The 15,181-nt window shown below is 41.5% G+C and overlaps 3 protein-coding genes across 4 annotated transcripts; 2 read left to right on the forward strand and 1 right to left on the reverse strand.

The window, feature by feature from the left end:
- The first annotated feature begins 472 nt into the window (after window positions 1-472).
- On the forward strand, window positions 473-4,677 carry ccng1 (cyclin G1). Of its 2 annotated transcripts, none has more exons than XM_056438956.1 (6): window positions 473-673; window positions 1,939-2,202; window positions 2,298-2,551; window positions 2,982-3,057; window positions 3,289-3,399; window positions 3,543-4,677. In XM_056438956.1, the coding sequence occupies exons 2-6, from the start codon at window positions 1,939-1,941 to the stop codon at window positions 3,732-3,734; spliced, it is 897 nt and encodes a 298-aa protein (XP_056294931.1). In that variant the 5' UTR covers window positions 473-673; the 3' UTR covers window positions 3,735-4,677. The 2 variants fall into 2 exon arrangements, with proteins under 2 accessions (XP_056294931.1, XP_056294930.1); XM_056438955.1 differs by having other exon boundaries at window positions 474-673; window positions 2,979-3,057.
- On the reverse strand, window positions 4,631-7,585 carry nudcd2 (NudC domain containing 2). Its single transcript, XM_056438958.1, has 4 exons — window positions 7,257-7,585; window positions 6,068-6,116; window positions 5,834-5,985; window positions 4,631-5,081 (listed from the first exon to the last, which is right to left on the reverse strand). Exons 1-4 carry the CDS (start codon window positions 7,443-7,445, stop codon window positions 4,998-5,000), a joined length of 474 nt encoding a protein of 157 aa, XP_056294933.1. The 5' UTR covers window positions 7,446-7,585; the 3' UTR covers window positions 4,631-4,997.
- A 481-nt stretch (window positions 7,586-8,066) lies between these two features.
- Window positions 8,067-14,530, forward strand: gabra6a (gamma-aminobutyric acid type A receptor subunit alpha6a). The gene is made up of 10 exons (XM_056440144.1): window positions 8,067-8,113; window positions 8,186-8,290; window positions 8,430-8,499; window positions 8,903-9,123; window positions 9,211-9,293; window positions 9,609-9,752; window positions 10,656-10,808; window positions 10,904-11,151; window positions 13,680-13,924; window positions 14,509-14,530. The coding sequence occupies exons 1-10, from the start codon at window positions 8,067-8,069 to the stop codon at window positions 14,528-14,530; spliced, it is 1,338 nt and encodes a 445-aa protein (XP_056296119.1).
- Window positions 14,531-15,181: the final 651 nt, after the last annotated feature.

Raw genomic sequence — 15,181 nt, forward strand, 5'->3', positions numbered from 1 at the left:
TAAGACATAAATGGACCGCAAAGTGTAGTCTCAGCAGGTTCAGAATTCCTTCCAGACTGTTCCAGAAACCTGCCAGTGAGCGCCCTTTTTAAAAAAACAAACCAATAATAATGGCAGCATGTTGTAATAATGCCTGGCTTATGGTAAAAACAATACATGACATTTCAAGAAATCCTGCAGATTTCAAAACGTATTCACCAAAAAATGCTTTCTCTTATTACCCTCCTGCAAGTTTGTACATCATCAGACAAGTACGTCGCAATTTTCAGTCAATAGCTTGTCACAGTTAAGTCCCGCCTACCTGTCTGCAATTGGTCAACAGTATGTGAAGGCGGGACTTAACTGTGAACGCCTGGAAATGTATCCAATTAAAGATTAGAACCAAGAACGTCGTTCGTCGATGACCAATGAATGCTCCCCGTGTCTGATGATGGGCCTGACTTGAGCTCTGCATTAATACCAATACTGTCCTTTCCCCCATCGCCTTTCACCAAGGGTAGGGGGTGTGCATCGGCAGAAATTAAACAACGCTTAAAACTTTCTTTCGTGAAAGTACATACTCACACTTTTGTTTGTCTTTTAAACATCTTTTTACTCTCTTATTAAAACCGCGTAGAGGCCTTTTTTCCATCTCTAATTTGTTTATATCAAAAGCAACGTAACTTCACCCAAGGTAAGTCAACCAACCTTCCTTCTACATCGTGTTTACTCACCATATGTATATGTTTTTAAAGTGTGACTATCCATACACATCTGTAAAAGACGTCACTTTGTGTTGAGAAGAGCGTAAACTAACGCTATGACCATTACAAACTGACGATAGCGTTAGCGGTTGTCCGTGAGCTAACGGTAGACGGTTAACGTCCTAGTGGTTTGTCAATAGGTTCCCGTCACTGTCGCGAAGACAATGGTGAATAGACGTAGCTAACATCCATTGTGCGGTGTCCTATAGTTTAAGCCACGGTGTTATCCGTTTAAACAGATATATCACTAGCGTGTGTTGTCATCGGCCCTGTGTTAGCTCTGCGCTGGTTTCTGCTGCGGGGACATGTCGAGACATAACGTCCTGTACTGTGACGCGCACGGCCTGGTCCTTTTGGATGGGAAGTCCAGTCATGCGCCCAAACTATCAAACATGTCTGTTAGATGGATGGTTTTCATGATAAAGTTTTATTAACCTTGATAATATACCATTTCAAATCGTTAAACACTTAGTTTGGCATGTTCCTGCTTTGTAAAGTGATCTAGGTTTGAGGTTTCCCCCGCCCCCTTGCCTATTCCAGTTGAGTCCAGTTCAATGACAGCTGCTCGGGGATGGCTTGTTACTGGATAACTTTTTTGGAAACACTCATGTCTGTTACTCTTGAGCAATACATATCCAGATCTACTATTAGTAACAAAAGTCATCTTATACATAAGTGTGTTTAACTGCCTTTCGTTGAAGTACGGCTGTACTAAAAATGGCGTCCTTTTTAATATATCATTGTTTTATATATTTGCTCTCCTGTTTGGGCTATCGTATACATTGTTTTCTTTTAATGTTATTACTGCTTTCTCTTTCTGATTTTAGTTCACGATTGCAAATAAGCAACTTATTTAAATAATGATATAGCAGTGACACCATTTATGTCTACCTGCTTGCCTATGATATCCACACTATTATTATTTTGCCAGAGACTGTTATTAAAGCTTCTATGTGTATTCAGACACACTATATATATATATGTGTGTGTGTGTATGTATAATGGATAATAGGCAATTCTCAACTAATTGTTTCTACTCTAATATGTAGTTATAGCCTTACCTATAGTTTCACATATTTCTCTAGATGTACACACAATCTTGTCACATTATCAGTCCTGTGACTTGGAGTCAAACATATTGTGTTTGAGTTGGATCTAGTCAGTGTTATTCAGCTCTTTTTTCCTATCTGCACAGATGATCGACTCAGTGACCGGACCTGGAGCACAGCCCTTTGCAGTTCAGCTGAAGGCCCTGACGGATCTGGAAGTCCGATACCAACCAAAGCTGAGCGGCTTGAGACTCATCGAGAGCTCCCAGGACAATGGTCTCAGGATGACCACCAGACTGAGGGAGCTGGAGGTGAAGGACCTGCTCTCTCTGACCAGGTTCTTTGGTTTCAGCTCCGAGACCTTCTCACTGGCCATCAGCTTGTTGGATCGATTTCTCTCTGTGATGAAGGTTTGAAAAACATTATTGCCTGAAACGTATATTTTTCTGTCACGAAATTGCAACGGACATTTTATATTCTAAATTCCTTTCCTTGTCCTCCCCAGATTCAACCAAAGCACCTGTCCTGCGTGGGCCTGTCTTGCTTCTACATTGCCGTGAAGTCTGCAGAGGAGGAGAAGAATGTGCCTCTGGCCAACGAATTGATCCGCATCAGTCAGAATCGCTTCATAGTGTCTGACATGATGAGGATGGAGAAGATCATCATGGAGAAGCTCTACTGGAAGGTGAAGGCCCCCACAGCCCTCCGCTTTCTGCGCCTTTTTCACAGCCACGTTCAGAAGCAGCTCGACGCTGAGAGGTAAGGACAGATGGTCACATCAACCTGCAGGGCTGAACCATGACTCGACACGATTATATTTACTCTACTAAAATGTGTCGTCTCATATTTGGCTTTAAAGAGAATAATAGGCAAACATTTTTAAGCCAACATACACTGTCCTATGTGAAGTCATGTAGATTTATAGACACGTGAAAAAGGACAGGGTTCGAAAACAAATATAAAAATCTGTTAAACATTATCATTAATATTACTTGTGATATCTATTGTGTAATAATTACATGGATGTTTCATGACTAAATAAATCAATTGTGTGAAAAGCTTGGTCTTGAAAAGTACATATTGTTGTTTTTCTCTGTTAATAAATTGTTGTGGCCAGATTGATTGATTGAGCTCTGCCCCTGACGAGGTGCCATCTTGATACTAAAATCATTTCCTGTTTTCACAGCAGGAATATACTGAGCCTTGAAAGACTGGAGGCTCAACTGAAAGCCTGTCACTGCTCTTTTGTCTTCTCCAAGTTAAAGGTAGGTCAAAAATAACCTGTCAACATTTTAATGCTGGTTTATTTACAGTTTGAATTATATTGTATCAGATCGTGTCTAAGTTTCTCTTTGTAAATCATTTGACTTGAAGTCAAAAAGGTTTTCATGTTTGTAGTGGTAGTATAAAAAAGTCCAACTTCTCTGCCAGAAAATACATTAGCCATGTTAAAGGTTGTATTTGCAATGAGGAACCTATAATCTGTTTCTCTGCAGCCATCTCTTCTCGCTATGGCTCTCCTGTGTTATGAGGCCCAGGAACAGCACGACCCCGAGTACACTGACAACATAGCAGAGGCCCTGAAAGGTCTGCAGCAGCAGCTGAATGTAAGTACCAACTGTTCCTATTTTGTTTCTGTAGCTTTGTTGGGTTCAAACCCAGATTGCTTAGTGTTAGGATTAGTGGAAAATTACAACACTATTAACAATGAATCTCTCCCTTCCACCACCACCTTATTTCATCTGTGCAGATCAGAGACGGGGACCTGGTTCGTGTGCGGGCGTTGGTTGGAAAATGCCTGGCTGAATATGCCACCACCAGGTGCTCCAGGCCCAACACCCAGAGGCTTCGCTGGACTATTTCGGGAAGAACTGCGCGTCAGCTGAAGCACAGCTACTACAAGATCACTCATCTTCCCACCATACCAGAGTCGGCTTGTTAATCCTGGGGGTACAAACGGGTGACCTTCCATGCAGGGAAAAATGTCAACAGTCCCAGAATTGTCTTTCCCATCTAATTGGATGCAACTTTTGGGTAATATTCTTGCAGTGTGGTTACCCACGTACAGCTCCAGTTATTTTCCTTACAGATCTTCATCATAATGGTGGATATCTTTAAGGAAAATCAACAAATATATCTGACTGATTTACTTTGTCTTTTATCTGCCCCAATGACGAGGAGTAATGCTTCGTCAGAAAGGTTTATCTACCGTCATCCTGCTAAGTTTTAGTTTCCTGGCTTGCACAAGTGTACAGTATGATCTTGATAAAATCCGTACCATGGTGCTTGGTATTTCCTGGTATGGGTTGATGGTTTTAAGCCAATAAGTATATAACCACCTAGGTCCTCAGTCCACTATGTGGAAGAGGAGGGAGAAGGATTTTGTGAATAGCAAAAAAGAAACCAAGAAATCGGGCCCAAAATCCTTAACTCTCACCCTAGGTTGCCAAACTGTCCTGATTGCACACTCCTACCCAAGGTGATTTTTTGTTTTTATTTTGATACGGCAAGGGAGCTCTGGCTTTCTCCAGTGAAGCGAGGCTATTGAGGATCCTGCCATTTATGGCTGACCATACAGTATGAGCTGAAATGCCAGTGGTTACAGATGAGTTGTTTTCACCAATTCTTAATTTGTTTACACTGACGTACCGACACATTAATTGAGTTTGATTGTCAATTATACAGCAAAAAGATAAGAAATACGCTTGTTGCAGTGGAAATGTGGAATGCAATTTGCATTTTCTTTGTCAGTTTCCCTGTCTTGCAGAAGTTTCTTTTAGTGACAAAAAAAAAAATGTGTTCCCAAATTCAAAATGGCAAATTGAATACACCATCTCGTTAACCTATGTACTTGTACCTTTCAATACAACTTTATTGAAAAGCTATTGCTTGTGCATTCTTCTCATTATTTAATAACGCATCACACATGCTTTTTACAATCAAATACAACCGTTTCCATCAACTGCTGCTCCGCCTGTATAATAAGCCTTGCAAAATAAACTTGACAAATCGGGCTCCAACAAGCCAGATGAAAGAGCTGCTGTGAAAAATTTATCTTTGTCAAACAGTTGAGTCTCGTGGCTGCTCAGTATTTGAGTTCCTCAGGCAAAACCTTTTTGACTGTTCATCGTTGGCGCGCTGATCAATCTTCTGTTCTTCATCCAATGGATGTCCTCAGGAGTGATCATTAAACAGATGACACTGATCACTTCTGTAAACTGGAAAAGTCCGGACCACCACCAGCAAAATTCCCAGATATCTCCGCACCGCTGAAGTCAAATCCAGGATTCTAGCAAAGAGAAGTGCACTCGTTTCATAACAGGAGCCATGTTACCTCAATGGTAGCAAACATTTTCATTCACTTGACAAATCCACACAATTTGATATGTGATGCTCTCACAATGAATTCATATTGGACTTTCCTGACCCCTAGAAAACACTGGTCAAGTGTAAATGGACAAAAACACCTCCTGCTTTCCTTTGTCTACTAATTTTTTTACTTTTGCAGCAAAGTGATACAATTCAGCTTCTACTTTGCGGTACCACTATCAGGCATTCATTAAATGTAAATTATGGCTTTATTAATTGTCAACAGTTCCTTTTCTGATGCTTAACAGAATAGTTAAGTCAAAAATAAGAAAAACGTTTTGGTTGTGACAACTTCCTCTGACTGGTTAGAATGTTTAAACACTTTCTAAAGAAGAAAAATCTATTTAATATCATCTTATTATACAGTAAAAGTTTTAAAATGTGAGAAGTCCATGAGCAGATATAAATGGTGTATTTATAACTTTATTACCAAACAGAGAAGTCTAAGATATTTGCACAACCTGAAAACAAAAGCTGATTATAAGGCGTTAGTGAATCATTTATAAACAAATAAAGCCATTAGTTACTATTAATAACCCTTTATTTGAGGAAGCTAAATACATTACCCTCCTGTGGCCTTGTGTAGAGAGAGACAGGTGTGCATCTGATAACTTGTAATACAGTCTTGGCAACATACTCCATGACCCTTCAGCTGGCATTCATGAAACTAACCTCCCGCTGGAACCTCTCCAGTGTGAGCTTCCTCTGCATCTGGTCCTGGACCCATGCATTCGCACAGTACTCCCCCTCCAGCAGGGACGACCAGCAGTTTCCGGCCTCTCTGTTAGTCTTCATGAGAATGATCCGGATGAGACACTTGTCCTCTAAGCAGAAAAAGGAGAGCGATAAGGGTGACTTGTGTCCACTAAAGTGGAAGTTCATGTGTGTTACTGAGAGGCAACCTACCAAGAGTCCATGTAGCCTCGTCAGACATGGTTGTGTCAAACAACTTTCCCTGAAATAAATGTAAAAGAAGATTTTGTGAAGTTAATAGGTGTGTTTGCAGTCAAACCTTTCACGAGTGTGTGATTTAAGTACTAGTCACAAAACATGATGTACCAACATGAGTTGAGTTGAACTTTGAGCTCTACTTTCCTCTTGTTGTCCTCCATGAAGGATGATGTGGTTTTAAAGTAATAGGGTGTTGTCTCCACATTGTTAATCTGGTCAAGTAGACAGATAAATAAATAGAATCTTGTATGATCAACAAATATTAACAACAAAAATAGAAAAAATGGTTTGATAAGTATTGATCACCGGGAGGGTTATATTGATCACAAGTATGTTGAGCAGATAAAATGACCCCCAACGTTATCAGCTGCAGCATGTAAGTGGTGTACTGTAATCTAATAATAATAATATGCAGAATATTCTAATAATACTTTACTTAAGTAACATTTTGAATGCATTTAAAACGGTGGTATTGCTACTTAAGTAAACAGTCTGAGTCCTGGTTTAATGGATGCCCAGTGGATGTAGGGTCTCTGATGTCTATCCCACTTCCTGATAGATTCTGGGGAAAACAAATATATATACACTCAGCCCACTTGTGAGTCGAGGCGGCTGAAATTCAGTGTAAACAGCTCACTGCTGTGCCTCTCGGCTTGACTCACTGACCCTGTTACCACCACTAAGGGGCTGCAGACTTCTGTTGTGTGTTAAAATTAGCAACTGGGCCAGTGATTCTACAACATCATATTTGCAATTTATGTTTCTATGATTTTGTTGTTGATATAACATATTGACTGTATACTTTTACTGACCCTCCAATTGTAATTGCAGTGGAACTGTGTCCTTCCCTTCAGTGACTCAGCAGTCAGTCTGTATTTGTAAACATTCTTGTGTATGAGTCTTCTTTATGTGATGTGATGCAATTTCAGCAGCGCCCTGTCTTTTGTAATCTGCCTCATTTGTTTTTGTGTCACTTATAAATGGGATGGTTTCCTTTCCCTCAGAGAGCTGTGTCATTACAAACTCAAATCTATAATAAGTGTGGTACTCACACATGCAGTATATCATTTTAGAGAGCTCAAAACCTGAACACGCATATCCCTTCTCTCAGTTGAAAGTATGCTGATTGGAAGTTGAACGTTACCTTGAACATTTCCTTCCCTTTGACTTGCAATTCGATGTCTCTGGATCCCAAATGACACTTGACCTCCTTACCAGACGTCCCGTGAGGCACATCGACTTCGATGAAGACCTCCTCCATGGTCTGGTACCAGGAGCCCCAGGGTGTCTCGCAGGGGACGACGCCGCTCCGCTCCTCGAAGTGCACCGACATGCTGCGGCAGAAGTGATGCTCTCAGTTTGCTCCGCTTGATCTTCACCACTCTTTACTTTGCTTTATAGAAATGTTGTTGTCGACATCTCAAGTCAAGTGGTTTCAGTGTTAGATAGTTCGCCTGTGCCCATACAGACTGTTGCCCGACACTTCTTCTTCTTCTTCTTCTTCTTCTTCTTCTCTCTGTGAGGACTTCAGTTCCGGTTGTGAACAACATTGTGGCTGCAGCGCCATCTGCTGTTAGATAAAAAGAACAACAGCAATTCAAACTGGTCTTGTGAGATACATGGCAGACTTATTTTAGTGCTATATTTTCATTTAAGGAGTTGCATTTACTTAATTCTTTCTTGATTTTTTTACTAATTAATTTAATTTGGATACCTTTAAATGAAACTCAGAGAATCCCCAGTTTGTCAAAAAATGGAGTGGATTTACTAATCTGTTAATTAGATTACCGCTCTTGATTTAGTGCCTCCAGTGTCCTTCTGCATACCAACCAGTCACTTTAGCAACACCAATAAGGACTCTAGCTCTGTTTTTTACTCACCCTCACATGCTATTTTATTAAGTATGAGTTGCTCCGAGAGTTGACTGCATATTTGGTGACAAATGCTGCCCAGGATGGCTATTCTGATATTTACGCGTGTTACTTTTGTCTGCTGTATAATGTAAGTCTTCCCTCTCTGCTTGATCATGGGAGTACAATGAGCATGCAAGTGTAACCTTTTTTTCCTCTGCAGTCTTGGTAGTGTACGTGGAAGTGAGAAAATTCACTCGGACAACATAACTCTCATTTTGGATCGATTTTTGGATGGTTATGACAACAGATTGCGACCTGGATCCGGAGATAATTCAGACTTTAAATCCTAAAGCCTTGTTTCTAAAGACGTAGATATTCATTGCTAAATTGAGAAGATTGTGATAGACTACTTGTGTGCATCTTGTGTTATTTTGTGTATTGTACAGTTATTTATTATTTTTTGTAGGTGGTATTACAGAGGTGAAAACAGACATCTTTGTCACCAGCTTTGGACCAGTATCAGATGTTGAGATGGTAAAATACTACTGTTGTAAGGAGATGTATATGTGCTGACTCAGGGAGATAACAGCTCTTCAGTGGCCACTGAATTTCTGCCTTATGGGCAATCTGCCATACGACCATCTAATGAGCTTTAATCTGTTTGACTAGCCCTATAACTCCATTATTGATGGTCTCTAAATCAATATGACAACACGTCAGACAGAGGGAATGGCTGAACGGATTGATTCATGATTATCTGGCATGAGTGGCATCTATCATTGCTTCATCATCTCTCTGCACCTTCCACTGTAAGTTGAAATGTCTCCCCAGTATTATGCATACTGATAAATGTCAGGGACAAAGATTATAATTTAGAGCTTGAATTTCAAGTTTTTTCTGTCTGACATCTTACTAACATGTTATATTCATGCATCAGGAGTACACCATGGACATGTTCTTCCGTCAGATGTGGGTTGACGAGCGGCTAAAGTTTGAAGGCCCCTCCGAAATCCTGCGGCTGAACAACCGCATGGTGGACAAGATCTGGACGCCAGATTATTTTTTCCGAAACTCCAAGAAGTCCATCTCTCATAACATGACCACACCAAACAAACTCTTCCGCATCATGCAGAACGGGACTGTCCTCTACACCATGAGGTGATCCTACATTGAACCCCTTTTGTTTGTGGACACAAGGTTTATAGGAGAAAAGATAACTTGTGTCTGTCTGCGTGTTCTCTCGCTGTTGACAATCATTTCAGAATGTCCAATGAGACTCATGGACTTCCCAATGGACGGCCACGCCTGTCCTCTCAGGTTTGGAAGTTGTAAGTGTAACAGATGTGTTCATACATGCATACTCACCTCAAAACTCACCTTTTCAGGCAGGCCTATGCCTGACCTGTTCCCCTCTTGGTTGCTCTGCTGCAGACTGTTCTGCTTTTTAACTGTTCTGCTTTTTAATTGTGTCCATTTTTAAATATGTTGTACGGCAACCTTGAGTGCCTTGAAAGGCGCCTTATAAAATGAATGTATTATTATTATTATTATTATACACAGAGGGGATAATAATCTCCAGATTCATAAATGTGTCAAACCTTTGACTTAGTATTTATTTCTAATTGCCGGTGCATTTTTTTTAGACGCCTACACAAGCAGTGAAATCCTTTTCACTTGGAGGAAAGGACTAGTAGCATCCGTCGATTGTCCCGCTGAGTCCATGAGTCTTCTGCAGTATGACCTGGTGGGACAGACTTTGTCTAGTGAGATATTCAAATCAAACACAGGTAACGCTCAGTGTCAGCTATCACATTGCTCTTATATATTATTATATACTATTGCTTAGAAGCTTTTTTTAATTTAATGAGCTGATGAATCTGAGAGCGGTAAGGTGACTTTCTTCAAACTCCGCAGACGTGTCCATTACTCGCCGTAGAGCCGATATAAAAGCAAAGACTTCCTTTAGCAGTCATCTATTGTAAGATGCTTAAGTGGTCAGGCCTAATGTGTACTGTGCCTTTAAAACAGCTATGGATTGAAATCCAAACGAATGCTCTGACAGAGAGAGAGGAGGAAGGATGGAGTAATGTGTGTGTGTGTGTGCATGCGTGTGTGCATATGCGTGTATGTGTGTGTGTACATTTTCCCTTTTACTCACCAGAAGTAGGAGAAGTGCACCCCTGCTGTGAACCCAGCAGATTCCTGGAATAGAGAGGAAAAGGATGAGGCAGGCTGAAAAGATGTAGCAATGATACCCATTTAGAAAACAAGAGAGAGAGAGAGAGAAAGAGAGAGGAAAATCTCTGTGTATGTGCGTGTGTGTGCAGTGTGTTGTTGGTCTGTGAATGCATGCATGTGTTCAGATAGAGTAGGGCAGTTACGCATAGTGACACTGCATGCTCTTCTCCTGCCCCCATCCTTATACGCTCCTTCCTCTTGACTTTATCCCATTTCTAAATAAATGTCTGCCGTGCTCCCTCTTCCTTTTTGGTCCTTCCTCTCTTCCTTCCTCTTGTCTCTCGAGTGCTGTCTTACAGTTAGCAGGCTATTCCAGCCTTAACAGCACCAATTAATCTATATGTTTCTCTCAGCAGCTATTCTGTTTCAAGGGCAGGCAAGGGCATCTGCTCTGTGCTACCCTGCTCGGTCCCTCTGGGTTGCTCGCTTCACACATGCTGTTGATCTTGCAGGTTACTACTCTGTGATGGTGGTCCATTTCTTCCTCAAGAGGAAGCTGGGCTACTACCTTATACAGACTTACATCCCTCTTATTATGGTTATGGTGCTGTCACAAGTCTCTTTTTGGATCAACAAAGAGTCTGTTCCTGCACGCACAGTTGCCGGTACGCCCCTCTTCCCACCACTGACTGTCTACTAGTCCTGTTTATATTTGTTATCCTTCTCCATATGCGTTTCATAAATGCTTGTCTTCCTCCAGGCATCACCACAGTGCTGACCATGACCACCTTGAGCATCAGTGCCCGTGAGTCACTGCCCAAAGTAGCCTATGCCACCGCCATGGACTGGTTCATTGCCGTGTGTTTTGCCTTTGTGGCGTCGGCTCTTGTCGAGTTTGCCGCAGTCAACTATTTTGCCACTCTCCAGGCCAACCGCCTGAAGAAGCAGAAAGCTCGACAAGACAAGCTTGAGGTGTTGGCTACCGGCAATGATGATGACAACGCTGTGGTGAGAATCTGCATATCTTTATATTACTGTCATCATTTAAACGTGATCACTAAATTGAGTGCAACAGATGGCCCAGCACCTTTCTGTGCCAATTTTATATAAACGTTTGTAGAACCAGAATTACAAGTGAAAGAGTTTTATTGATTAAGTTTGCATTTACAAAATAATTTCTCTTTGGTGGTTTAATTCATATAAAACAATGTACAATTGTATACAAAGGTGTTATTAGGATTTTAAAGCCCCTAAAAACATGGTCTTAAATCTTTAGTAGTAGTTTATCAAATTAAATATTCACAACTAAAACAGTTTCAGTCAAAGTTTGGAGTTCCACAGTCGAAATTGCAGCAAATGGCAAAATGGCTGAAATGCTGACAAATTGTCTGTCACTAAAGCTTTTGTTTTTCAACTTGTCAAAGGATTTATTTGGCAGTAGCGGTGCAGTTGTGAACTAAAATGATCATGGGACAAGTTAGCAAGCTGTTAGAAAGCTACTGTCAGCTATGTGTTAGCAACCTAATATAATTATCTCAGGCTCCTGCAAAAAACAATACTGTAAAATGTTCTGATTCATCCACATTTCACTGAATATAGTTAGCCTAAACCTAACATTTAGACAAAATGCTTAATGCACACATCGGTAAACCGAGGAGCCCACGGTTGACCTGTTCTTTTAATTCAATTCAATTCAGTTATTTGATATAGCCCAATATCACAAATTATGAATTTGCCTCAGAGGGCTTTACATTGTGTACACACACGACATCCCTGTCCCAGGACCTCACATCGGATCAGGAAAAACTTCCAAGAAATAGAAAAAACCCTTTCACGGGGAAAAAATGGAAGAAACCTTCAGGAGAGCAACAGAGGAGGATCCCTCTCCCCAGATGGACAGAAGCAATATATGTCATGTAGAAGGAAGCATTACAGAGTAACAACACATTCAATGAATATGACTTAATGTATGAATAGTTTAAAGAAGGCATGGACCACGATCCAGACCTATTCTTCCTGCTTATAAAAACGTCGTTCTGGGTTCTTTCACTTGTTAGTAGTGCATTCCATCATGGATGTATGAAAGCAACTGGAGCATCTTTTCGGCATTTTCCTGTTATTTGCTCAGACAAAGGTGAAAAGGAGGCAGCTCCACACAATACAAAGCCAATGGAAAGAGAGGAATTATCTTCCCCTCTGGTGTGGGCGGGACTAAATGCTAAACGCACCCTGTCCCTGTGTGCACGTGCACATTTAGCTTTGTGCTCATTTATTTCCTTGGTGTTGGCTTTGTGTTCTGTTTGGATAGAAACAGTAATGTTTAGCCAAGCCTCCGCTCGTTGTAAGGGTATGCAGGATGAATAAGTTCCTGACATTCCATGTTTAACATGACCTTATCAGGTGTTTGTTGCGTAACGTTACCGGGGGCGGTCGGGTTCAAGATGTACTGCTAACGTACGTAAACGAGACGTTTGGGAGCCGCCGTGTTTGTCAAGTGAACCTGTCATATTAAGTAAAACAAATACATAAAAATAAGATACTAAATATATTTTCAGTCTTAATGCTAAATGAAGTTCCCTGGCTGTTGACTCTAACGCCATGTTTATCAAGCTTATCATATATATTATCCTCAGCAAAAAGTCAATAACCACATTTCTAAAATGTTGAATCAATTTATCTCCTCAGAATGGAAAAAAATGTATGTCAGAAATTGATCTCTTGTGCGTACCATCCATATATGTGTTAGAACCTGATTGCCGACCATGATAACTGATTTAATTACAGCAGTTTGTGTTCTCAATCTTAGTATGATATGACAACTACCTATTCATCAACATTATCTCATGATATACTTTTAAGAATCCTATCACGAGACATCTCAAACTCATTTACATAGCTAATAATGGCGAGTAGCGATACATTTTGCTCAGTGAGTTTGGTGGTCATTGTGAACAGGGAGCCACGACTCATAGAAACGCAGAGATAGGAAATCATGCTATAGATCAGTCTTTTCTATGCATTTCCACCATGCCTGTTTCATTCTTTTAATTCAGGGCACACCACAAATAGTAAAACGTGCTGTTGTAGTGCTCTCATCTAGAGCTATATGCTTTATGCTCATACAGTATGCCACCACAGCGTCCTCCTGGGATCTGTCTCACGTGCAGGGCTAGGGCTCATGGTTAGATGTTTTAAAAATAGCCTCAGTGTGAGAACAGAGACCAACTCCAGCACTCCTCCCTGCATAATCTCTTAACTATCCTATGGACATCCAGCAAACTACCTGCTGCGTTCTAAAGAAATGTTGGCATGCCATTGAGAGAAAGCTCCCGTGGGAACCAACATAACTTCCAGCCTCATATACACAACTCCAGCATGTTAAAATCGCCATACATGTACTTACTGGCTAGAAATTCCTAGTTAGTTTTTCTTTTCACGACCAACCGCTTTCCTCAAACTGAGAAGTAAATGCATACTAACTCCATCTCATCTCTTCCTGTTTTTCCTCCAAATCACCCTCACCTCACTCCCGGCAGTCGGACTGCAGCCCTCAGGAAGGCTTGAAGAGGAGAAACCACTCAACGTGTCACACTGAGCCAGAAGATGCTCAGACGGTGCCGATATTCCTCCAGCAGGGCTCAGCTTTTCCTCAAATCCCACAGCTGGCTGGCACTAGCCCAATCGACAAGTATGCCCGTATCCTCTTTCCTCTGGCCTTCGCCCTCTTCAACCTAGTCTACTGGTACATCGACTTGGCCAAGGACACCATGGAGAGTGCAAGGTACATCAGTCAATTAAATCATCTTGCTACAGTTACATCTGTCTTGGTACTGCTCAGGGCCTCACGATAATCTCCCCATGGAGGTCTCCAAAGGAAAAAGAAACCTGAGCATACTTTGTACACTAAGCACATGAAAAAGAGACTATTCACTTTCCCGCTTATAAGTGAGCCACTTATAGAACACAAAGCTCCATGTCCAAGAAAGAAAGAGAGGGATACAGTGCAAAAAGAGAGGGAGAAGGAGACGGTGGAGAACGAGATGTGTTACGCAACACTGAGGAGTGCAAATCTGCTCATCATGCTTCTCATGTTCCTGTCAGATAATGTTTCTTGTTTGTTTGTAACATTCTGCAGAATATCGAGAGAAAGAATATGGAAAGCAGGAGAACAGCTGCATCACATCTATTCTTTTTACATAATTTCGCAACGTCCATCGTTCTGTATACTTTTGAAGAAGGCTCTGAGAGGACAGGGAGGACAGTAACAGTCTGGGCTTTGCCGTATACTGCAGATTGGTTCTGAATGTGGGGAAGAGGGAGGTTTCTGTATTCTCCTCTCACTACTGTATTCTGCTCTTACAACAGGGAAGCGGTTCTTAGAAACTAAGAGGACCGGGAAAAGGGGATGTGCAGCCGGAGAGACCTTCAGCATCTAGCCAGACTTACCCCCCCCCCCCCCTCCCCTTCTCTCTCTCTCTCGCTCTCTGTGTGTGTGAACCAGCTTCCAGCCGTCAGTGCTCTCATCTTAGCTTATCGTATGGATGTGAATGAATGTTGGTGGTGGTCGGAGGGGCCGTAGGCGCTGATTGGCTGCCACGCTTCCGTCAGTCTGCCCCAGGGCAGCTGTGGCTACTGATGTAGCTTACCACCACCGGGATGACTGTGTGTGTGTATGACTACTGGACTCTGCACTCTGTAAAGCGACCTCGGGTGACTTGAGAAGCGCTATAAAAAATAAATGATTATTATTATTATTATTATTATTATCTGACAGAGGAAATGAATCAGAAACTCATTTATTCTCCTGCCGCACATATACCGTATTTTTTGCACTATAGGGCGCACTTAAAAGCCTTTAATTTTCTCAAAAAACGACAGTGCGCCTTATAATCCGAAGCGCCGTATATATGGATTAATTCTGGTTTTGTTTACTGACCTCTAAGCGATTTTGTGTGGTACAAGGCGCTCACGGCGCTAAGTCAAAATGTTTTAGTACGACTTTGGTAAACTACAAAGCCGCACCGCTTGCAGCATTACG

The sequence above is a fragment of the Pseudoliparis swirei genome, chromosome 19, assembly GCF_029220125.1.
Source record: "Pseudoliparis swirei isolate HS2019 ecotype Mariana Trench chromosome 19, NWPU_hadal_v1, whole genome shotgun sequence".
Classification (NCBI taxonomy): Eukaryota; Metazoa; Chordata; class Actinopteri; order Perciformes; family Liparidae; genus Pseudoliparis; species Pseudoliparis swirei.